We start from the raw sequence: 23870 nt of genomic DNA, 5'->3' as shown, positions 1-23870 counted from the left end.
AAACATCATTACTATCTCAGATTTCTTCTCACAAAGCCACAATGGAGGGGGGGGGGGGGGGGGGGGGGGGGGGGGGGAGAACATGTGTGCACAAGCAAGTCCCACTTGTATAATTAATGCGTCTGAACTCTGAAGTATTGTTATTCCAACAAACCTAATGAAGCACTAATTTTCTTAATTTCATTGCAAGAAAATTCTATCTCCTAAAGTATGAACTTCATGTTACTTGATTACTAAACAATTACCATCAATTAGGAAAAAAAATCTATTGGCCATCAAGTCATTTCAGAAGCAGCAACATCCAACCAGAGGCTATGATGGTACAAATTAAAGCATTGAGGCAACTCTATCATCTCTTTCATCTAAAAAAGTTTGGGTAAGGGTTTGACCTGTTAAATTTCCCAGACGGATCTTAGCTTTGAGGTTGTACAAATGCCTTGGTGTCGACTGAAGCTCCGGATTACTTTGTTTGAGAGACTTGAGCACTTGACGTGGCTTTATACCTTCGTCAATCATTTGTTTGATTTGCCTCACCTCTTCCTCACTAAAACGACGACTATACGGATGCTCGGACATGTCTTTGAGTGGTTCATGGTTGTGTTCACTATTTTTTATGATAAGTACCCACACATCATCTTCCTTTTTACCTATGGCTTCAAAAGGACAATTAATGAGGCGTGAATGTGCTTTTCTTTTGCGTTTGTTTTCTTCAATCTTGCGCCTATTGCGATAAACACCTCCTCTGTCACAACCGAGTATAACTCTTCTATCCTTCCTGGACTTTTTAATAGTCACCACATATCCTTGGTTGGCCCCAAAATCACGAACATGTCTGATAAGGTCTTCACGATCCTGAAAAGTTCCAGGAGGTGGTGGAAGCATCTTTTCCCCAGTAACCTCTGAGTGACTTTGACTTTCCATCATCAATGGCAGACAGCAAGAACCTACAACAACAAAAATAAATAAATAAAAAGGAGAAGAAGAAGAGAGAGTAAGCACCCCTCTAAAATCATTTTATATGAACTTAAAATGACCCAAATGGAAAAGAAACGGTTTAAAGAATCAATAGTAACTAGTCATAGAACTAAAAGCATTTCATTGTTTTGTTTTCTTAGGAAAGAACAACTCCATCAAACATTACTTCAATCAAGTTGTTTCAAGCATCATGCCTTAAATTCAAAAGGTCGAAGAGCTTGATAGATATTGGACACCACAGAAAAAACTAGCATCTCAATTTCTGCATCATAATAATTACTGTACATGAGGACTCTCTCAGAGTGTCAACCTCCAAAACAAGTTTACATGCATCCAACTAAGGTGCTCCAACTCTAGAGATGCCCATGCAACGTAAGACATAACACAGTCTCCTAATGGAAAGCATATATAAATATTCATGACAAAATTAACGTGTATACATGACTACTTATACAATCATGAAAATCAAGTCAACAATCAGGTCCCTAAGGTCTACCAGTTGAGGGCACTCCTCCTCTTTTTCAATTTATTTTATTTTATTATGTAAATTGGCTAATCACCACTAGAATCAATTACAATGAAGAGTCAAATACAACAAATTACAAGTACAATGAACTGCCAAAATGGGCAAGAGAGACCCCCATGCAACAAAAGAAAGAGCCCCCAAAGTGAGGGACATTAGGCTGTTTAAGTCACCAATTCTCCCAAAAACTTAAGTTGTTATGAAATCAACCCAACAATGTATATCAAGCTATCTAACACCTGTTAGAATATTTCATTGTTTCCTTATTTAGATTAGATTCTGATTGATTGATTGATTGTGATTCCTTAATCAGTTAATCAATCAATCAATATAAAAGGTAATTCCTTAATCAGTGCCTTAGGGCTTCCTTTTGTAACAGTTGATATAAAAGGTGACGATATCATAATCATCACTCAAGCTTTGCATTCTCTTAAATTACATGGTATCAGAGCCAAAATCCTGCAAACCATCACACACACAGCCGCTGCCACCAACCACCCATCACCTATCACTACCCATCCTCCACCACTGGTCCCTGAGTCTCTGTCGGAACCAATCAAGGTCCCATAGAGCTGTTTCAACTTTAGCCGAAGGCTCCTCTAGCCTAGTCGACCCTTGTGAGGGCTGTCCTACCCAAGTTTCTTTCCCTCTACTTTCTTGAACACAATTCATCACTAGTTTTGATTGGAGGTTCGTTTTTCCATATTTGATTTAGTTTTTGGGTCCACAGATGACACATTAATATGATTGTTATGCTCGCATAGTGGTCTGTATGTAATTTTGCTTGTTCCAGCCCATTCCATTCCTCTTTCCATTTTTGTGATTCGTGCAAGGTTTTTTGGATTGAGATTGTAGAGTTCTTATAGCTGACCTAACTAGTGAATCTCCCACTACTTCTGACCCATCTAAAAGGGAGAACTCCAGTCCAATTATGACTACTATATCTGAAAACCTGAACCCTAACCTCAAAATCACCGCCGTTCTGTTTAATAGTCAGAATTACCTTTCATAGTCTCAGTGTCTGACACTTTTTCTGAAGAGTAAAGGGAAGATAGAATATGTTAATAGGAGAGTTCAAGCACTAGGTATTACGGATCCTGGCTATGACCAATGGGAGATTACCAACTCTTTAATCACGGGGCGGCTCATTCATTACATGGTTCTTGAAATTGGTGAAGGCTACTTATCCATGGATACTACCCAGGATATTTGGGAAGCAGTCGCTGCGACATATTCTCAAAAAGGGAATTTTTCTCTATCTACACCGGTTTATTGAGCGCTCGTACAGGGGAAGCAGACAGTTCTCCAGTATTACACATTTCTGACTAATGGTTGGAAACGCCTAAATCATATCCTGGATTACAAACAGTTGACTCAGTTGGTAACCAAAAGTTTCTTGCACAGGAGAGGGTCTTCAAGTTTCTAGAAGGCCTCAATGTGGAGTTTGAACCGGTCCGGAGTTGTGTCCTTAGCATGGATGTTCTTCTATCACTTCAAGAGGCCTTTGCATATGTATAGAATGAGGAGAGTCGTCGTTCTGCTATGTTACCACCAGCTACTGGAGACCATTCAGCATTACCTTTTGCTCCTTCTCGAGATGGGACTGGTTTGTCACTACCTCTTTTCCATCCTTCAGGGAAGGATACTGTGTTCTATGATTACTACCGCAAGCCGCTATACTCGTGAGACATGCTGGAAGCTTCATGGGACTCCATCAGGGAGTCGGGGTGATCGGTGTATGGTACTAGAGGCAGTTGATCAGGCCGATCTAAAGGACATGGCTCTAATCCATGGGCCCATCAGTCTAGTGCCGTTGACACCCTTGATTCTACTTTTGCTTCAATTGGTCCGACTTTTGATAATTTATCTAGCATGACTTCTCCTGAGCTTGAGGATGTTCTGCGTCATTTGTTGGTCCGCCGATCTTCTACTGCTCCCAGTGTATCTTTCTCGTCGTTTGCCCGCTCAGGTAACTTAGCCTTTTCTCCTAGTGCTTTTCTTTCCCATAAGTCTTTGCTATAGATTATTGATTCTGGTGCCTCAGATCATATGTCTGGGTCTTCTAACCTTTTCTCAGCATATAAACCCTCTTCAGGTCAAAACAAAGTTAGAATTGCAGATGGTATTGTTTCTTCTATCTTTGGGAAAGGTTTAATTCATGTCACCCTTTTCTTACCTCTGTCTTTAGTGCTTCACGTTCCCAATTTTTCTATTAATCTTCCATCCTTGAGTCGTATTACTAAAGATTTGAACTGTAGTGTGACATTTGTTCCTGGCCATTGTCTTTTTCAAGGCCTTGTCACGAAGAGGACGATTGGCAGTGGTATTGCAGGAAATGGTTTCTATTTCTTAGATCAGCCGAACAAGCTTGCTAATCATTCCATTTAGATCCCAACCACCAAGGAGGATTCATGGCTATGGTATCGGCATCTTGAACATCCTTCTTTTCATTTACTTAGGCATTTATTTCTGTTTGTTTTTACAAACAATAATATGTCTAAGTTTCTTTGTGAGTCTTGTCAACTTGGCAAACAACACTGAGCTTCTTTTGCTCCAAGTCTTAATAAAAGTTTAGCTCCTTTTTCTTTAATACATTCTGATATGTGGGGTCCATCTCGTGTTATGTCTTTAAAAAGCCATAGATGGTTTGTTCCCTTTATCGATGATTTTTCTCGTACTACTTGGGTGTATTTCATGAAAGAAAAAAGTGAGGTTTTCTCTGTATTTTAAAATTTTCATAAAATGATTTGTACTCAGTTTAGGGTAATTGTCAAAATCTTGTGTTTTGATAATAGGGGTGAATACATCGATTCGGGGTTACAGAGCTATTTTTCCACTCACGGCATTATACATCAGACATCTTGCACTAATACCCCTCAACAAAATGAGGTTGCAGAACGCAAAAATTGTCATCTTCTTGATATGGCTCGCTGTGTTTTTCTATAAGTGTGCCTCGGTCCTACTAGGGTGAGGCCGTTCTCACCTGAGCCTATCTCATTAATCGTCTTCCTACCCAAGTTTTGCAAAAACAATCTCCACTTCAAGTCCTTTTCAGCTCAGAGTCTTTGTTTTCCATTCCCCCTAAAATATTTGGCTGTCTGTTTTGTCCACAATCATTCTCCTACTCGTGGAAAGTTGGACCCTTACACTCTCAAGTGTGTTTTCCTCGGATACTCGCCTACTCAAAAAGGGTATAAGTGTTATCACCCTCCATCTCGTAAGTGGTTTGTGTCCATGGATGTCACCTTATTGGAGTTCCAGTCCTACTTTTTGTCTTCTCCGGTGTCACAACCATCCCTTCAGGGGGAGCCTTGGTGTGAAGAGATTCCTGTTGTCCCTGTTGCTCCTATGGTGGAACCAGTTGTTCTTGCACCACTTATTACTGGGACTATAGAATCCAATGCCACCAAGGACAGGGGAGGGCAAGTTTATGTCAGGGACAAAGACAAACAAAAGTTACTTGGATACAAGAGACCATTTCTACTCACCCACTGCCATCTCCTGTTTTTGATAAGAGCCCAGGTAACTTTAAGCCACTTGTTTCTCTTGAGTCTACTGATATTGCTATTCCTGACACTACTGATCTTAATATTCCTATTGCCAAAAGAAAGGGTGTGAGATCTTATACTCAAACATCTTATCTCGAACTTTGTGTCCTACTCTCATTTGTCTTCATCTTATAGAGCCTTTGTGTCAAACATTTCCTCTATTAGTATTCCTAACCATTTTCATGATGCTCTTGCTACCTCTGAATAGAAACTTGCCATGATTGAGGAAATGAAAGCACTTTGTAAGAATGACACTTGGGAATTAATTGAGTTACCTAAGAGCAAACAACCGGTGGTGCAAATGGGTGTATACAGTGAAGCACGAAGCAGATGGTTCCATTGAGTGTTACAAGGCTTGACTTGTGGCAAAAGGCTTCACTCAGGCTTATGGAGTAGACTATTAGGAGACTTTTACACCAATGGCTAAGATGAATTCAATTAGAATACTTCTCTCTAAAGCAGCTAAATTAGATTGGCCACTTCATCAGTTTGATGTAAAGAATGCTTTCTTACATGGTGATCTAGAAGAAGAGGTATATATGGATATTCTTCCTCGTTTTGAGGATCATCAGACAGAGGGTAAAGTATGCAGGCTTCGGAAGTCGTTATATGGTCTCAAATAGTCTCCAAGGGCTAGGTTTGAGAGATTCATTCTGGCTATACTTAAATATGGTTTCAAACAGGGTCAGTCAGATCACACTTTGTTTGTGAAACATTCCTCATATGGTAAGATTACAGCTCTCATTGTTTATGTGGATGACATAGTGCTTACAGATGATGATAGTGAGGAAATACCCCTATTGAATAAATATTTAGCTAGTAAGTTTGAAATCAAAGACTTAAGGAACTTGAAATATTTTCTGGAAATCGAAGTTGCTCGCACCAAAGATAGGATTTTCATCTCACAAAGGAAATATGTTCTTGATCTTTTGAAGGAAACAAGGATGCTTTGATGTAAGTCCTGTAATACTCCACTGGAACCTAATCAGAAACTTGGTGATGATAAAGGAGGAGTAGCTGTTGATAGGGGGACGTTAGCAACGACTAGTGGATAAGCTCATTTACTTATCTCACTCTCGTCCTGATATTGATATTGCTGTCAGTATGGTTAGTCAGTTTATGCATACTCCTCATCAAATTCACTTAGAGGTTGTTATAAGAATTCTGAAGTACTTAAAATCTTCTCCTGGAAAGGGCCTTTACTTTTCCAAACATGATCACCTCAGAGTGAAAGCCTATACAAATGCTGATTGGGCAGGGTCAATAACTGATAGGAGATCTACATCAGGATATTGTACCTTAGAAACAAAATGTGATGGCTAGATCGAGTGCAAAAGCTAAGTTTAGAGCTATAGCACAAGGTGTGTGTAAACTCTTGTGGATCAGATTGTTGTTGAGTGATCTGGGAATGGGCCAGACAGACTCTATGTGGCTATATTGTGATAATGAAGCTGCCATCAACATAACTCACAATCTTGTTCAACATGACAGGACAAAGCATGTTGAGATTAATCGCCACTTCATCAAGAAGAAACTCACTAGCAGCATGATATGTACTCCTTTGTGAAGTCAGGCAAACAACTTGCAGACATCCTCACCAAGGGAGTTGGGAGTAAAGCATTTCATGACATTCTAGGCAAGCTGGGCATGCGAGACATCTTCGTACTAGCTTGAGAGAGAGTGTTAGAATATTTCCTTATTTAGATTAGATTGTGATTGATTGATTGATTGACTAATTCCTTGATCAGTCAGTCAATCAATCAATATATAAGGTAATTCCTTAATCAGTGCCTTAGGGCTTTCTTTTGTAACAGTTGATTGACTAATATAAAAGGTGATGATATCATAATCATCACTCATGCTTTGTATTCTCTTAAATTACAACACCCTCCATCACGTGCAACCTTGTCTTACAAGTGGAGAGAAACAAAAAACCAAATAAAAGGAGAACAACCAAAGGGGGACAGAGAATACAAAATGCCAAGGAGGAAACTTGACCCAAGACCTCTACCAACGTTGAGCTCTGATACCATATTAAGTCACCAATTATCCCAAAAGCTTAAGTTGTTAAGAAATAGGCCCAACAATGTATATCAAGCTATCTAACAGAGACATCAATCTTTGTTGAGCAAGGATTGACCCTTTGATCTCGCATTTTGGAGAGTGAGGAGTGGGTTGGATGGCCAACCGGGCCAGCCCTAGTTGATTGATTAACAGCATTCCTTAATCAACCACAGTTCTCCTATAAGCTTTCATTGATGATTGAGTCTATTTAATATCTTTTCTTTCGAAGAAAGAAGTTGTCTTCCAAATATGCTAGCTTGCTCAATAAACTGTTGGTATCTAAGCATTATAACTGACCCAATGTTCTCGTTTGGGGAGTGGCTATTTTAGCCAAAAAGCCAAAAAGCCAACTAAAACTAGTCACATCACCTCTCTACTTTTCTGCACATCTTTTCGTAAAAAGTCAAAAAGTTACTAAAATAGCCTGTTCCCAAACGAGGCCAGAATCTTCTATTTTTCCTATAGTACCTACTAAGACAGACGACACAACACAAACATATTGACACAATATTTTTTTTTTTTAAATATATGTAGGTCAAAATAAGCATGGAACATGTTGAAAAATTATGTTCTAATAAATTTATTACATATCAAATACATGAATAGTTTATCCAGAAGTAAGGAAAATAAAAGCAACATAACAATAATCAAAATTAAAAAGCCATATATACTCAATAACTTAAACATCAAGATATCATTCGCATAACAATTGCATTTTAAAGAGTGCAAAAGAACTGTAAAACATTTCTGGTTCCAAAAAAAAAATTGTAAAAAATTAAAATACATATGATGTATTTATCTTATAACTGTTTCAAAACATATTTAAAGTGCACAAGTTGCATTCCATAGAATGCAAAACATTGTTACCAAGAAGATATTCACAACATAGGTCATGTTTAAAGGCTTCAAGAAGTTTCATTGCAGTGCCTGAAAAGTATCTATAAAGTGCTTTTGAAATTAAATTTTAATTGAGACACAATGAAGAAGTGTCAAACACAATTTTAGGAGTGTTTACAGACCATCGTATCCAATACAGGTGTTTGACACGAAACGTCTCCTCCATAGCAGTGTTTGTGCTTCTTAGAGTATGTGTGTCACCTAGATATGTAGGATATATGTCCAACAACTGTACCTAATTTAGACACTTGGATACTTTATTTTTATATGATGTTTGGGGAAGAAAAACTCATTTGTTAAGATGGGAGGGAGATATTTCATATTTTTCCAAAATCCTATTTAATTTCAAGTGCATTTCTAAATAATTTATATGATTATATCTAAGAATATTATACAATATGCAACATTTATATCCCTCCCAGGCCCCCATCAACTAAGGACTAAACTGGATGTACTCTTTTTATGCAATATACATGTGTTCAACACATATTCTGATTCCCATACATAATTTTTGGATACATACACACCCCCTACGTCCTTCAAACGGGAGTAAATTGTGAGATTTTAGGTAACCAAACATGATTTTAGTTATTTTACGACTAAAGTACCCTTTAGCAGCAGGTTAATTATACAAAGAACCCCTAGACTATCATAAAGTATCACTTTATCCCCCCTTAACTATCATGGAGTATCACTTTACCCTCCTGAACTATGAAAACATACAATTAGGCCCTTCAACTATCTAAATCTCACACACCCTTTGAAATGACCAAATTATCCCATTTTTTCTATATCTCACACACCCTTTCTCTCTTTGAAGTCCATTATAAACCATTATAATTTTTTTATTATTGGACCTTTTTTTTTTCTTTTTTTTTTAAATGGAGTTGGGAGATGGTGGGATAGAACTAGGGTTTCTGATAAAAAATTTGCAATGATTTCTAATGGACTTCAAAGAGAGAACAAGTGTGGGAATATAGAAATCAGGGGAAATTTGGTCATTTAATTGTTCCTGTTAACGACAGCAGACATTTTAATAGTTGAAGGAATTAATTGTACACTTTTATAGTTCAGGTGTAAAGTGATATTTAGGCTTCGTTTGGCATGCAACAATTTTAGCCTAAAAGTTAAAAAATTATTAAAAAAATCAAAAAGCCAATAGCCTATATCAAAAAGTCAAAGATTCTATTTTCTCTCTACTTTTTGCACATTTTTTTGTAAAAAAAACTAAAAAATCATTCCAAACATTCTCGTTTTTTTTTCTCATATTTTAGCCAAAAAAATCAAAAAATTACTTAAATAGCCTACTCCCAAACGAGGCCTTAATGATAGTTAAAGAAGTGAAGAAATACTTTATGATAGTTCATGGTTAAAATGATAAAGGGGTGTGGGAGATCTTAGTAATCAAATGTGTTTCATTAACACCGTTTAAGGATTTTTCCCATATTAATAGTTTAGGGGCTAGTCTGTATCTTTTCTTTTGTTCAAGAGGTCAGAGTGATACTTAACAATAGTTTAGGATGTCTCTGTAAATACCCCTAAAAACAAAACCAATGCAAAAACGAAACGATTTTCTGAGAAATGCACTTGATCAAATCAAAAAACCCCAGACCTTCCAGAATCCAGTAAACAGGACAAAATTTTTCCAAATGGTTCGGGTTCAAATGCGGTTTCTCCAATACCAAACAGAACATTAGAGTTACCCATTTGAAGATTGAAAGGTATAATTATCTGGGTATGAGAAAAAACAAACTCCATAGTTCTTTGGCAGTGACTTGGATGCCTCAAAAGAATCAATCCGGGTTCGAAAATTTGGGGTTTTACCCTCATCTGGGGTCCAAAAAGATTGTTCATCTTCATAAATAAGCATCAAAAAGATGATATAAAGATGTAAACTAACCTGATCAGAGAATTGTGTAAAATGCACTTGCACAACCTGAGTTTACGTCCCCAAAATACAAAACCTAGAAACCTAAAAAAATTATAAACCCAGCTTACAAAGATGAAAAGGAACACAATGCAATCAATCAGAATCAAATTTCAGTCACAAAAAAAAATCTGATATTAAATTACATATCACCAATTAATGAGCAAAATCAACATTGCTTGCATAGAAATACACACATACCAAACATGCAGCAATCAGAAATGATAAGATATCACATACAATTATGAAGAATAAAGAACCAACCTTTTTTCAAGAAAGATTAATCAAATTGGATCACGATCGGTGCTTCACCGCCATTGTTACTGTCTATTTATTGCTCAAAGGAGACAGTGAAGAGAGTGAGGAAGACAGAGAAGATATATGTGTGTGTGTGTGTGTGTGTGTGTGTGTGTAGGTTGAGAGAGAAAGAAGAGAGAACACGCACAGAAAGTGAGGGAAAATTTTGAAGTTTTGGTGATGGCTGGAAATGATCGGGCCGCCCCCAAGTTTGATAAACAGGGACGCCCTTTCCCTCAGCCTCCGATTCCGAGACTTTCAGAAAACTCTTCGATCACGTTCTTCAAAAGCGCGTGCAACTCGAATGCCTAGGAACACTCACGTGTAATGTTGACAAAAATTATGAAATTGTTTATAATTTTTATTATTTTAAAGATAAATCTATACTATACATTAAGGCCAAGTTTGAAAAGATTAAGGCTAAGTTTGGCATGTCTTGAAAAAGATAAAAAGTCAAAAAGTCACTATCATATTTAAGTCACATCATCTTATTATCACCTCTCTAACACATCATTTCAAACCCAACCCAAACTCAACTCATATTTCATAAAAAGTCAAAAAAAATCATTCCAAACAACTCCTAAATAAGTGCACTTTTTGACTTTTTATGAAATATGAGTTAGATGCGACTTAAATGAGATAATGTGACTTAAATAGGATAGTGACTTTTTGACTTTTTGAATTTTTTGGAAGATGCCAAACTTGGCCTAAGTAAATAAGAGTTTTTAATCCTCAAGGCTTGTGAGAGTTTCATTATTCAAATCTGAATTTTTAAAAAATTTTATTTAAAAAAAAAAACTCAGTATTTATTGATTTGGTCAAAATCACTTGATCATTTATTAACTTTTTTTCAATCCACATGTCTTTCCACTCCACATGTCTTTCTACATAGCTGTATTTATTGATTTGATCAAAATTCCCTGGTCAGCATTTAAAATCCCCTTATACAAATAATTATAGATACAATCCGTATATAGCTACTGTAGTACCCTTTTCAACTTCTCTCATATATTATGATTAGGGAAAAAAATGTTAAATTATTTTTATAAAAAATCTTTAAAAACATAATTTATATAATAAAAAAATCTAAAATAAATATAAATATCTATAATTATTCCGTGCATAGCACGGATGATAGGCTAGTTATAAATACACTAAAATACGATTTGTTTTTTTTATTGTTTTAGAAGTTACATCTATGGCTAGTTCGGGACACTCAAAAAAATTTAAAAAATCAAAATATTATTTAAAAAGTCAAAAAATTATCACTATTCACCCAAAAAAATTAATTTTACACACAAATAATTACAATTCAGTTTGAACCGTCCCACAGACGATTGTTAAGTTGCTGAAATGATTTAGAAAAATTACACAGGCAAGGTGCACAAACAACACAGTGTTGCTCAACCCGTGGGGACCCATCATGGGTCCCGTTTTGATAATCTGAACCGTTTAATATGTAGAATTCGTCGAGTACTATATACTTATAAAAAATCACGTTGATCAGATATCGCTAACTACATGATTAAATCAGTTTTGTATAAAAAATGGATGGTGTTATAGTTAACGGTCGAAAAAAAATAATCCGATCAGATAGCTATCGATATCCGATCAACATGATTGTTTACAAACATATAGCACTCGACGAGTTCTACACATTCAACAGTTAAGATTATCAAAATGAGACCCGTGATGAACCCCACGAACCAAACAACACCGTTTAGTACAATACCCAAAAAGTATGCAACCATTTCTTATCATCAATTCACTCCTCTAGACGGTATGGCCTACTGCCTACTATTCTTATCTTCTCCTATACACTAATTTATACAATTTTTTAATACACATTTTTTCGTAAAAAGTCAAAAAATGCACTTATTTAGGACATTCTAAACAACCCCCTAATTTTTTGAAATTTTTAATTTTATAACAAATATTATTTTTATTAATAAATTATTAAGTCAATTAATAATTTTTAATGACTTTAATAATTTATTTCAATAAATAATTTAAGTAATTTTGTCATTGTATAAGAACACAATTAAAAATTTCATTTTAACAATTAATTCTACTAAATAAAAAATTCTGATAAACAAGTATTTTTTATTTTTCAAACCATATGGGTCAACTTATATTTTAAACAAAAACTTTAAGTGGGTGTATTTATAATTTGTCCTTTTTTTTAATAATAATAATTTGCAACAGGAGTGTTGGCCCAATTTTAATTTAGACAGAAACAAATCTTAAAAAAATTATAAAAAAAAAAAAACATAAATTAGTATAAGGTAAAGAGAAAAAGTACTTAGATCCGTTTGAGAATAGACTATTTTAATTATTTTTTTAATTTTTTACTAAAAAAATATACAAAAAAAATTAAAAATGATAGAATAATTTATGATGACTTTTTAACTAAAAATCATGATTTCCAAACGGGCCTAAGATTGACTTTTTTTTTTTTCCTCTCTCTCTTTTATTAATTTTTTTCTTTAGTAATCTTTTTTTAAAAATTTATAATATTTTATGATTTTAAATTTTACTTTATTAGACGGTTTAAAAATTACTAAATTAACTTCAACCTTTCATTTATCACCGTTTTGGGAGGTGCCCGTCAATTTACCTAACACACTATACACTACAAGAAAAGGGATTATAAAACACGGAACCTTTTTGCAACGGCGCGGTTCCCGTAGCAAAAAATGACCTTTTGCGACGGCAGTTTAAACCGCTGCAAATAAATAGTTTTTGCGACGGCAGTTGTACCGTCGGTAATAAACCTAGACGAAAAGTGTGATAAATACGGAAGTATTCGCGACAGCACTATAAACCGTCGCAAAAATAAATTTTTTGAGACGGCAGAAGTTTGCGGTCTCAAATATTGGACAATTTGTGACGGCAAATGTCCGTCGCAAAATAAAACGGCGTCGTTTTTATCTATTTTTATTTATCATTTGCGACGGTGTAAATGTACCGTCGCAAAAAGTAATAAACAAAATTCTCCCGCTTCCCCATTGTTTTTGGTGCTCGATGATTTCGATCCTAAATTCCTAAATCTTTGAAACAGATTTTTTTCCCCCAAAATCCCCAAACAAGCAACGAGCGACGAACGGCGACCAAGCTCAATTGTTGTCGACAACGGCTTGCGGTGGTGCAACGACGGCGTATTACGGCTAGCGGTGGTGCGGCGTCTTTATCTTTCTCTCGCACGAGCTCAGTCAATCTCAAGCGCTCCTCTCTCACTCACTCAACGTATGCTCTCTCTCTCTATATATATACATATTTGGTGGAGCGAGGTTTGAACAGAGCTATTTCGGGTTGCCAATGTTTGTGGGACACGATGAAACAGAGCTGTTTTGGCCTGGAAGTTTCCGGCAATTTTTTTGTAGTGATATATATATGATATACATAAATTAAAGTGCCATAATCATCTGCTAATTAAAATAGTAGTTTGGTAAGTTTCATATGTACTATGATCATCTTTTTTGCCAAGTTCAGGTATTGGACATTTTTATGTATAGACTTCATTACATTTATTTGCAATTTTACAAGTCAAAGTTATTAAGCTTCCATATATGGAGTCCAAATCTTATTACTTTTTTTTTCTTTTCTAAAACTCTAAATCCCTTCAAATAAAGAGGATGTAGAATTTTATATGCAAACATCTAACTCTTTATCATTTACTGAAAACAAGTATGGGATCTAATGCCCATGTGGAATGGAGACAACAATTAGGTGCTTGCAAGGCAGAGGTTGGGGGTTCAACTCCTCCCAGGAACTAATCTAACTAACAACTGACCTTTGCTGATCCAAAAAAAAAAAAAAAGAGAAGTAAAGTGTGTGCCTTACCAAATGCGCCTCACCTCAAGCCGTTTAAGGCACACTGCTGCACCTGGAGCCTAAGTGCACCTTTTAAAACACTGGGTGGGTTGTCCTTAGCTTTTTATTAAAGATTATAGAAAATAATTGCTCCAAATGCCTTGGTTTTCTCTCGAACCTTTAGGGCTTTACCCCCTAACTGGGGGATTTTATTCTCTCTCTTTGCATTAGGAACACTCTCTCATTGGTAGTGACCCAACTTCGATGTATGGCAGAAAAAATAGGAGGTTTAGAGGTTTGCTTTAATTGGATTTTGGAGATTAAACGTAAATAAAACTGTAGTGTTTCTTGGGGTTTAGGAAGTAAGAAACCAAGAGTTTAGGAGATGATTGGAAGTTGTTCAAGGCACTGTAAACAGGACCCCAAAAATAGTAATCTTGCTGTTTTTTGGCCTTAAATGTGTTAGTTTTGTATAATTGGATGAATCATGAATATTTGATCTATGGGAGTTCAAGGGTAAGGAAATGTTATTCAAATCTGGTTTTAGGCTCTTCAATGTTTAAAAAGTAGAAAAATTAAGCCAAAGAAGAAGTTGTTCAAGGAATAAGGTGGCGGCCGTGGAAAACAGTGCATAGCATAGAGATGACAATCAGAGTGTGTGGGACATTGTGTGCAGAGACATGCAAGATTGGGAGGAGGATGGGTTGAGGGCCTTATATTTGATTATTTTGAATATAGAAGCATCTTTAACTATTTGACGTGATTTTGATTTTGATTATTATGCTTATATCTATGTTGGGTTCATGATTAGTACGAGTTCATTTTGATGATTGAAACATATAAGAAAGAGAAGGCTGTTACATTTTATGGTAAACAATTTCATGAAGCAAGTGACAGATTTAGAGTGGAGTTAAAATATTGGTAAAATATTGAAATATTAATTATTTTTCATGTGAACCAAACAATGGGAAAACATTTTCAGGTCCAACCAAACACAGGAAAGCAAGTCAACTTTCCAAAAAATATTTTCTGCAAAAAACATTTTCCCCTTAAACAAATGGAAATATTGCAAAAAACACAAAACTCAACTCTATGGAAATTGCTGTTGCAATTTGTCGTTACTGTTTCACGAGAAAGTCGTTTAATTCCTCAACTAACAACAATTGACACATAATAGAAGAAAACAATAGCTAGAAAACAAAGTACATCCCATAATTATTTTGATCTTCCTAAAAAGAAATAAATTTTGGTAAAACCATTAAAGTTGGTTTCTTTTTTTCTTTTTCTTATTTTCAGTACATGATTCAAGAAAATGGGTATAATCCAGTAAGTGATAAAACTGTAATAACCCTCGTCACTGTTTACCGAATAACCACTGATTACCGTTAAACTGAACTGATTATGACTAATAACTGAACTGATTATGACTAATAAGTGAACTGAATAAAGTACTGAACTGACTGACTGAAAACTGGAACTGAATCGACTGAGTATGTGTGTTAATCTGTAATTTGCCAGGGGATTTGATTGACAGGGAGATTGAGTTTACTGTTGATGTGATTCCTGGAACACAGCCAGTTTCTAAAGCTCCGTACCGAATGGCTCCAACTGAACTGAAAGAACTGAAAGTGCAACTGCAAGAACTATTGGACAAGAAGTTCATCAGACCTAGTACCTCACCGTGGGGCGCACCTATTTTGTTTGTAAAGAAGAAAGACGGCTCACTGAGATTGTGCATTGACTATCGTGAACTGAACAAGGTAACTGTGAAGAATAAATACCCATTACCACGTATTGATGACCTGTTTGATCAGTTACAGGGTGCTAAAGTATTTTCGAAGATTGATCTCAGATCCGGATACCACCAGTTGAAAGTTAAATCAGATGACATTGATAAAACTGCTTTTAGAATGAGGTATGGACATTACGAATTTTTAGTTATGCCTTTCGGAGTTACCAATGCACCTGCTGCATTCATGGACCTCATGAACAGAATTTTTAAACCGTACCTTGACAATTTTATTGTTGTATTTATTGATGACATATTGATTTACTCCAAGAGTATAGAAGAACATGAACATCATCTGAGACTTGCCCTACAAACCTTAAGAGAACAGAAACTGTATGCTAAACTGTCTAAATGTGAATTTTGGCTTGACCATGTTATGTTTTTGGGGCATGTTGTTAGCAAAGATGGAATTTCTGTTGATCCGCAGAAAATTAAAGCTGTAGTGAACTGGCCTAGACCAACAAACGTGACTGAAGTCCGAAGCTTTTTAGGTTTGGCTGGATATTACAGAAGATTTGTCAGAGATTTCTCCAAAATTGCTTTACCATTGACTCAACTGACTCAGAAGGGGATATCATTTGACTGGACTGACCCAAGAGAATCTACTTTCCAGGAGTTGAAAACTCGATTAGTGACTGCACCTGTTCTGACCTTACCTTCAGGTACGGATGGTTATACTGTGTTTAGTGATGCTTCTCATAAGGGTTTGGGATGTGTTTTAATGCAGAATGGGAGAGTAATTGCCTATGCTTCCCGACAACTGAGACCGCATGAAAAGAACTACCCGACCCATGATGTGGAACTCGCTGCAGTGGTATTTGCCTTGAAAATTTGGCGTCACTATTTGTATGGGGTGACATGTGAAGTATATACCGACCATAAGAGTTTAAACTATTTCTTCACACAGAAAGAACTGAACATGGGACAACGGAGATGGCTAGAACTGATAAAAGACTATGACCTACAGATATTGTACCACCCGGGGAAAGCCAATACCGTTGCCGATGCATTGAGCCGGAAATCGATTGGAAACTTAGCCTGTTTACTCACTGGACAGAAAGAGCTGCTTTGTGACCTTGAAAAATTTGAAATTGAAATTGTTTTGCGAGAACAAGGTGGAACCTTAGCTGCTATTTCTGCTCGACCGGCACTGATCGAAGAAATTAAAGAGAAACAGCAACTGGATGACTTCTTGAAGAAGATCATCGAAGAAAGAGAATCTAAACCGAGATCGGGATTCAAATTTGAGAATAATGTACTGAAATTTCAAGAAAGACTGTGTGTACCGAATGATACTGAACTGAGAAGAAGAGTTCTGCAAGAGGGCCACAATTCAAAACTGTCTATCCATCCAGGGAACACAAAGATGTACCAAGACCTGAAATTGAATTTCTGGTGGCCGGGAATGAAGAAAGAAATCGCAGAATTTGTATCGAAATGTCTTCATTGCCAACAAGTTAAAGCCGAACATCAACGACCCGCAGGTTTATTGCAGCTCTTACCGATACCGGAGTGGAAATGGGAACATATCACTATGGATTTTATTGTGGGATTGCCTCGCTCCAGTAAAGGTATGGACTCGATTTGGGTTATTGTTGATAGACTGACTAAATCTGCTCACTTCTTACCTGTTAAGACAACTTATGATGCGGACAAATTGGATGTACTCTATATTGATGAAATTGTTAGACTGCATGGAGTGCCCGTGTCCATTGTTTCTGACAGGGATTCGAAGTTTACATCGAGATTTTGGCAAAGCCTACAGACTGCACTGGGTACTGAACTAAGACTGAGTAGTGCCTATTATCCTCAGACAGATGGCCAGTCAGAAAGGACCATCCAGACTCTAGAGGATTTACTGAGAATGTGTGTCCTTGATTTTCAGGGAAACTGGGAAAGCCATTTGCCATTGGCTGAATTTGCTTACAACAACAGCTATCATTCAAGTATTGGTATGGCGCCTTTCGAGGCATTGTATGGCATAAAATGTAAATCTCCGATTTGCTAGGCAGAAGTTGGAGGCGGGCCTTTGCTTGGGCCCGAGATTGTATATGAAACGACTGAAAAAGTGAAACTGATACAACAGAGACTGAAAACTGCACAGAGCAGACAGAAGAGTTATGCTGATGTCAGAAGACGAGACAGAGAGTATGAAGTGGGTGATCACGTATTTGTGAAAGTGACACCGATAAAAGGCCAAACTCGTTTTGGAGTCAAAGGCAAGTTAGCACCGAGGTACGTCGGACCATATGAGATCATTGAGAAAATCAATCCGGTGGCGTATCAGGTTGCGCTTCCTCCTGAAATGGAGCATATGCATAACGTCTTCCACATTTCTATGTTGAGAGACTACCTCTGGGATCCTTTCCACGTAAGAGCCTACTCGTATAGTGCTGAGTGATGACTACACCTACGAGGAACGGCCTATACAGATTGTGAACAGAAGGATCAAGAAACTGAGAAACAAAGAAATCCCGCTGGTAAAAGTTGACTGGCAGAACCATGGTGGTGTGTAGGCCACTTGGGAAAGGGAAGAGGACATGGCTAAAAGATATCCTGAACTATTTCCACTGAATCCTGTTTTCTTCCAGAATGAAGGTAACTCGAGTTTAGAGGACTAAACTCTTTATAAGGAGGGGAGACTGTAATAACCCTCGTCACTGTTTGCCGAATAACCACTGATTACCGTTAAACTGAACTGATTATGACTAATAACTGAACTGATTATGACTAATAAGTGAACTGAATAAAGTACTGGACTGACTGACTAAAAACTGGAACTGAATCGACTGAGTATGTGTGTTAATCTGTATTCTATCTGTTTGATTGTTTACTTGATCTGTTTACATTTTATGTTTAAACTGCTAATTGAAGCCTTATCGGTGGCCGAACCGGAAGCCGATTAGTGTTTTATGATCATTGTAATTTATGTGATTTTATGGTATAGTTATCCGAAATTGATCTGGTATGATTAAATTAGATTAAAATAAGCCAATTAAAGAGTTAGGCTTAATTACTAAATTGCCATCCTAGTGGGTCACTTACTTAATACTTTGAGGACTCATTCTTATGCATTACAAAACATTTGCTCAGCTCATTCCTTGCCTTTGCCGACCAGAGAGAGAGAGATAAGGGAGAGAGTTAGATTTCATTTCACTTTGCTTGGTCTTGCTTGGAAATTAAGAGGATTGAAGTATAAATTTGCATAATTGAGCTTCCTTGCCTATAATTCAAGACTTAGGTAAGAGAATTTAACCTTCTAGTAATGTATTTGAACTTGCTCATGCTTAGTTCTTGAGCCTCTAGTGATTTGAGCCTTGATTGGTCCATGTATGTTGAATTGGAGCCTAGTTCATGCATGCATGCCTTCATTTTGAAGTTTTGAAATTGTCTTTCATAAAAATTATACATGCATGCTCATATTTTTACAAGAGACCATGAACTCATCATGTTTTTGAAAGATTTGGCTCATTAGAGCATGAAATTGAAGCTTTGAAATGATTTGAATTCATGCATGTTTGCATGTTCATCCTGTTCTTGAAAAATGGTTTGAAATTGGGTTTGAATTAAACACCCTTGGGCTTTGATTTCTCAAATTGAGCTTTGAAACATGTTATTCTATGTGTTTACAAATGTTTTCCAGAAAATGGGCCCAAGAGGATTGGTTTTAATGCATTTGAACTTGGTTTGAGCTTGGAGGTGCAATCTGGGTTTTCCAGATTTTGCACTTCCGCTCGAGCGGGGACTAGTGGCACTCGAGCGTGGAATCCGAGCATCCAGTATTTTCTCTGCACTGTTTTACAGTCCGCTCGAGCGGAGGATTGGGCGCTCAAGCGGAGGCATGTGTCTCACGATCGAGCGGGCGTCGAGCGTCCGTCGAGCGGAGATTTCACCCATCCAGTACTTTTACAGTACGCTCGAGCGGGAAAGTTGACGCTCGAGCGTGTACCTTTGTTGCATGTCCGCTCGAGCGGGGAAACCCGAGCTCGAGCGGGACTCTGTTTTTCTGAAAATCCTGAAACTGTTTTCTGATCACATCTTTGCATCCTCATCTCGTCCTAGGCATTCTTAGGCCTAGTTTAAGACATCTTATTGAGGATATAGATGTAGAACACACCGAGGCATTAATCTTTCCCAGCTGTGTAGCTTAGTGTGTTCAATCTGTTAACTGTGTAGGGTTGGCGACTGGGGAGGCACGCTCTAGCATACTATAGCCCAGAACTCTGTGAGTAACGATTGTGTAAAGATATGTTCAAAATTGATTATTTTCTGAACAACTGAACTGTACTGTTTCTGGATTGAATACTATTAATTGAATGAATGTATGTCCTATATTCTGAACTGTATTGTGGCATCCTTAGCACCTACTGTTTACTGTTTACTGTTACTGTTACAGAGATCTCTGTCGGTTCCCTTGTTGGAACCACTACTGTTTACTGACTGATGGCCATCATTACTGTTCGGTCTTTTAAGACCTACTGTTATGCTAATGGGTGTACCACATATGACTGTACTGACTGAACGACTGAAATACTGATTAAATGAACTGTTTTCATACTGTAAGGACATTCATTCTTAACCCCTTTACGCATTATGTTATTCACTGGGCTTTAGCTCACTGCTCATATATATATGTAGGTGTTCAGGCACCAGACCGCGGCTAGGAGCGTCAGGGTTACTCCAGTTTTGTGTTTGTGTACAAAACTAAGGCTTAAACACACACAATACGTGTATGGAGGGATTTCCCTCTTTGATGGCTTGTTTTGGAAGCCTTACAAGAGAGAGTTTCCTATAAGAAGAGGGCTCCTCTCTTGGCATTAGGGTTTGAAAAAATTGTTAGGGAAGCTCTGGTTCTAGGTTTAGGGTTTTGTATCTATCCTATATCTATACCTCTCTTTCTGTTGTATTGTGTGTGTTTAAGCCTTAGTTTTGTACACAAACACACACTACCACACCTTTCCTTGGAGCTGAGGCCCTTGAGGGTTGTTTTCAGAGTTTTGAAGCTGGTTTTGACCTAAGGAGACAGCTGGTTCACCATTTGTGAGGAGGGTCTACAAGGGTAAGACTTTTGTTCCTTTTTACCCTATTTTTACATAGCTTTTTAGCCTATCTTGAAATTGTTTTTGAGCTTTGTGTATAACACAAAAAAGTTCGATTTTTAGGCCCTCTAAATAGTTGTTTAAGGTTGCTTCAAGCTTTGGGGTTGTTTGACCCCTCTTAAGCCTTGTAAGGCTCCATTTTGTGCCATTTTGGGAGAGCTTCGAGACCTTGGTGTTTGGGCCTCCTCACCACTGAAATCTTGAGGGATTTCAGAGGTGAGGATGGTGCCTTGAGGACCCAAGAAGAAGAGGGCCACCCCCTCTCCTTGTTGTCCTTGAAAAGGGCACTTTTTGCTTCTTGAGGGAGCACCTAGCTTAGGCTCTTGTTGACCATGCCTTAGCTGTTATTTATGCTTATTTTTCCATGAAATAGCATTGTTTTAAGTTGGTTTTTGTACACCATGCTTGCTTAGCATACATGCCTTGTAATGCCATTTTGTTGCCTTAACATGTCTTAGGTTGTAAACCATTATTCTAGCATGCTTTAGTCTTAGCTTTGTGAAGTTTTCATGTTTATTTTGACATGTTTAAGGTCTGTCCTTAGTTGTTTGGGTCGACTTTAGCATGCATTGCATAGCCTCTTTGCATTTTAGCTTGTAAGCTTCAAGTATGTGAGTGTATAGCATGCATTACTTGCTTTGATTTAGTGATTTGGGACTATTTTCCATGTCATTTCAGTTCACTTAGCATGCTTGTATACTTGCATTTCATGGATCTTTGATGTTTCAAGAGTTTGTGTTTCATGCTCCTTGAAAGTGCATTTGTGTATGTTTCCATGTGTGAGTCATTTAGATGTCATCTAAGTGGTTTTGGGGGTTCATTTTGACATGCTAAAACCCTGATTTTAGTTGCTTAATTCATGCCATGTTTGGTCTTGTTAAGTGTGGTTCAATACCCCTTTAGCTTGCTTTGAATCTTGGACTTTGCTTGCATACCTTGATTGCATTGTTTGGGTTGGTTTGGCACTATGTTCTTGCATGATTTTCAAGGCTTAATTTGCATGCTATATGTCCATGTTTGCATCCTCTTGAGTGTGCTTGAGAATTGCTCTTTAATGCTTGAAGTGTTGGAGATCATTTGCATGCGTGTTTGTATGCCTATTAGCCCTTCATTTTCAAGCACCTTGGCCACTGTTTTAGGCGTAGTAAGGGCTGCCTAAACCATGTTTAAGTCCATCTCTTTGCTTGTTTGCATGCTCACCTCGCATGGTTGCTTGCATACTTGCATGTACACATTGCATTGCCATGTTGCATCCTTAGCTCGCATGCCTAGGTTGCATTGCATTGTGCATGCATTGCCTCACCTCTTGAAGTGAGTCATGATAGAGGTAGAAGCCCCTTTGTTTGTTGGTTTGCATTGCATTTGAAATCAACATGCATAATTTGGTCTCTTGGGCCATCACGCATTGAAATGCGCGATGGATGGTCCGAGAACCAAGGACCATGTCCCTTTGAGTCATAAACATGATAAGGGATATGGTTGGTGCATACATTGCTTGAATTGCATTGCCATGCAAAGCTTTGTCCTCTGCTGCTGTCAAACAGATTCTGCAGGAACTTTTTGCCGATCGACTGCACAGAGTGCCGACCGGCAATCCATCCGTGGCCGATATCTTCATCAACAGCCGATGATCACATCTTACTGCCGGTGGCTATTCTCCTCAGTCGGTGGTGTCTCCCAATGACCAGGGAAGCAATTCTGAGACTTTGGAAGTCTTCAGAGGGGCAGAGCAGGGAAAATAGAGGCAGCCTGCACATGGCAGTTGACTTCCGAGCAAGACCCGAGCGCGCGTGCATTGGGCCCTCTTCCCAAGGCCCTTTTTCTTGCTTTCTTAAATTAATCAATTTGTTTTATTAATTTAGTTGGTCTGTAATAATTAATTAGCTAGGATAGTTAATTCATTATTCGAATTGTATTATTCTTTTGGCCCCTCCGAGCGAGGGCGAATTTGTAATAAGTGTGGGTGAGTGTGTGCATGTCTTCCAACCCCCACCTCTTTCTCTTTTTTACTTACCTGCTTTGATGGTTAGTAATAGGTCATGTTTAATTTAGCATACCTTATGCTATGCATGCATGCATCATTCATCAGTATTGCATGCACCGGGCTCGGTGCATCATGCTAACTGCATTAGTATTTCAAATCTAACTTGAATACATGCTACTTGTGCATCTTCACATGTCATTCATAGAATAGCCGAGCCTACTCTAGTGACATCCCATATGCGTTGCATTAGACATTTAAACATGGACTTGGATCATGCATTGATTGCTAACGAGTTCTTTGTTTTGGCACGGAGTACGATGTAAGTATTTATGTTTTAACATCCTTACATGCGTGTGAGTGTTGCCATAATTGCATGATTACCATGAGGCTAGCTGCTTATGTGATATAACTGCTTGAATGCCTGTAGGTGAAGGTTGGATTGTCTGAGTTGGAATGGCTCATTGAAATCCGTGTTTTAGCCTACTTGCGAGTAGCAAATTCCAAAACATTTTTCCAAAACAATCGGATATGCAATGCTTATTCCCAAATTAGGCAATCTAGTCTATACTTTTGTGCTGTGCGCGCAACATAGTAATTCTAGGCTAATAATCGGGTTAAGAACACATAACGTTTTCAAAAGCGGATATCACGGTTAGTAGAGGCCGATCTTTGGATCGGGCGAGAGGGGGTGCTCATAGCTGACCTTCCCCAATCGTACCCAAGTTCCCGAGCCGAGGCAACTTTGGTGATGACGGACACGTGGCCTTTGGCATCGTGTCAGGGTTTCCTAAATTCCCCCAAAATAAAATATTTAGGTGGCAACTCTGTATCTGGAAAAGCAGTCCATGTTTGGCACTTCTTTCAAAAAATCTGTTTTCTCAAAACGATTTGCCAGATTTGGACTCTTTGGTTCAGATTAAGAACTGTGACACAAATTGAGTCCGAACTGTAGCA

General features: G+C 37.6%; 1 protein-coding gene across 9 annotated transcripts in view; it reads right to left on the bottom strand.

Annotated features, from left to right (window-relative positions):
* LOC114260587 (methylmalonate-semialdehyde dehydrogenase [acylating], mitochondrial) overlaps window positions 1-10575 on the bottom strand; it is a 47795-nt gene extending 37220 nt beyond the window's left edge. For 2 of the 9 annotated variants that reach the window (XM_082888020.1, XM_082888057.1), the window contains exons 1-4: window positions 10380-10519; window positions 10199-10261; window positions 9908-9979; window positions 390-944 (exon numbers count right to left, since the gene is read on the bottom strand). In XM_082888020.1, coding sequence (XP_082744146.1) covers window positions 390-924 — 535 coding nt within the window. In that variant the 5' untranslated portion in view covers window positions 925-944; window positions 9908-9979; window positions 10199-10261; window positions 10380-10519. Of the gene's footprint in view, window positions 1-389; window positions 945-9907; window positions 9980-10198 lie in introns of all 9 variants that reach the window. The other 7 variants (XM_082888006.1, XM_082888040.1, XM_082888010.1 and 4 more) reach the window with 4 other exon arrangements.
* Between the last annotated feature and the right edge of the window lie 13295 nt (window positions 10576-23870).

The sequence above is a fragment of the Camellia sinensis genome, chromosome 1, assembly GCF_055761805.1.
Source record: "Camellia sinensis isolate YWXY chromosome 1, ASM5576180v1, whole genome shotgun sequence".
Taxonomy (NCBI): Eukaryota; Viridiplantae; Streptophyta; class Magnoliopsida; order Ericales; family Theaceae; genus Camellia; species Camellia sinensis.
The sequence above is the reverse complement of the archived record's forward strand: the minus strand, read 5'-3'. Positions and strand labels throughout refer to the sequence as shown.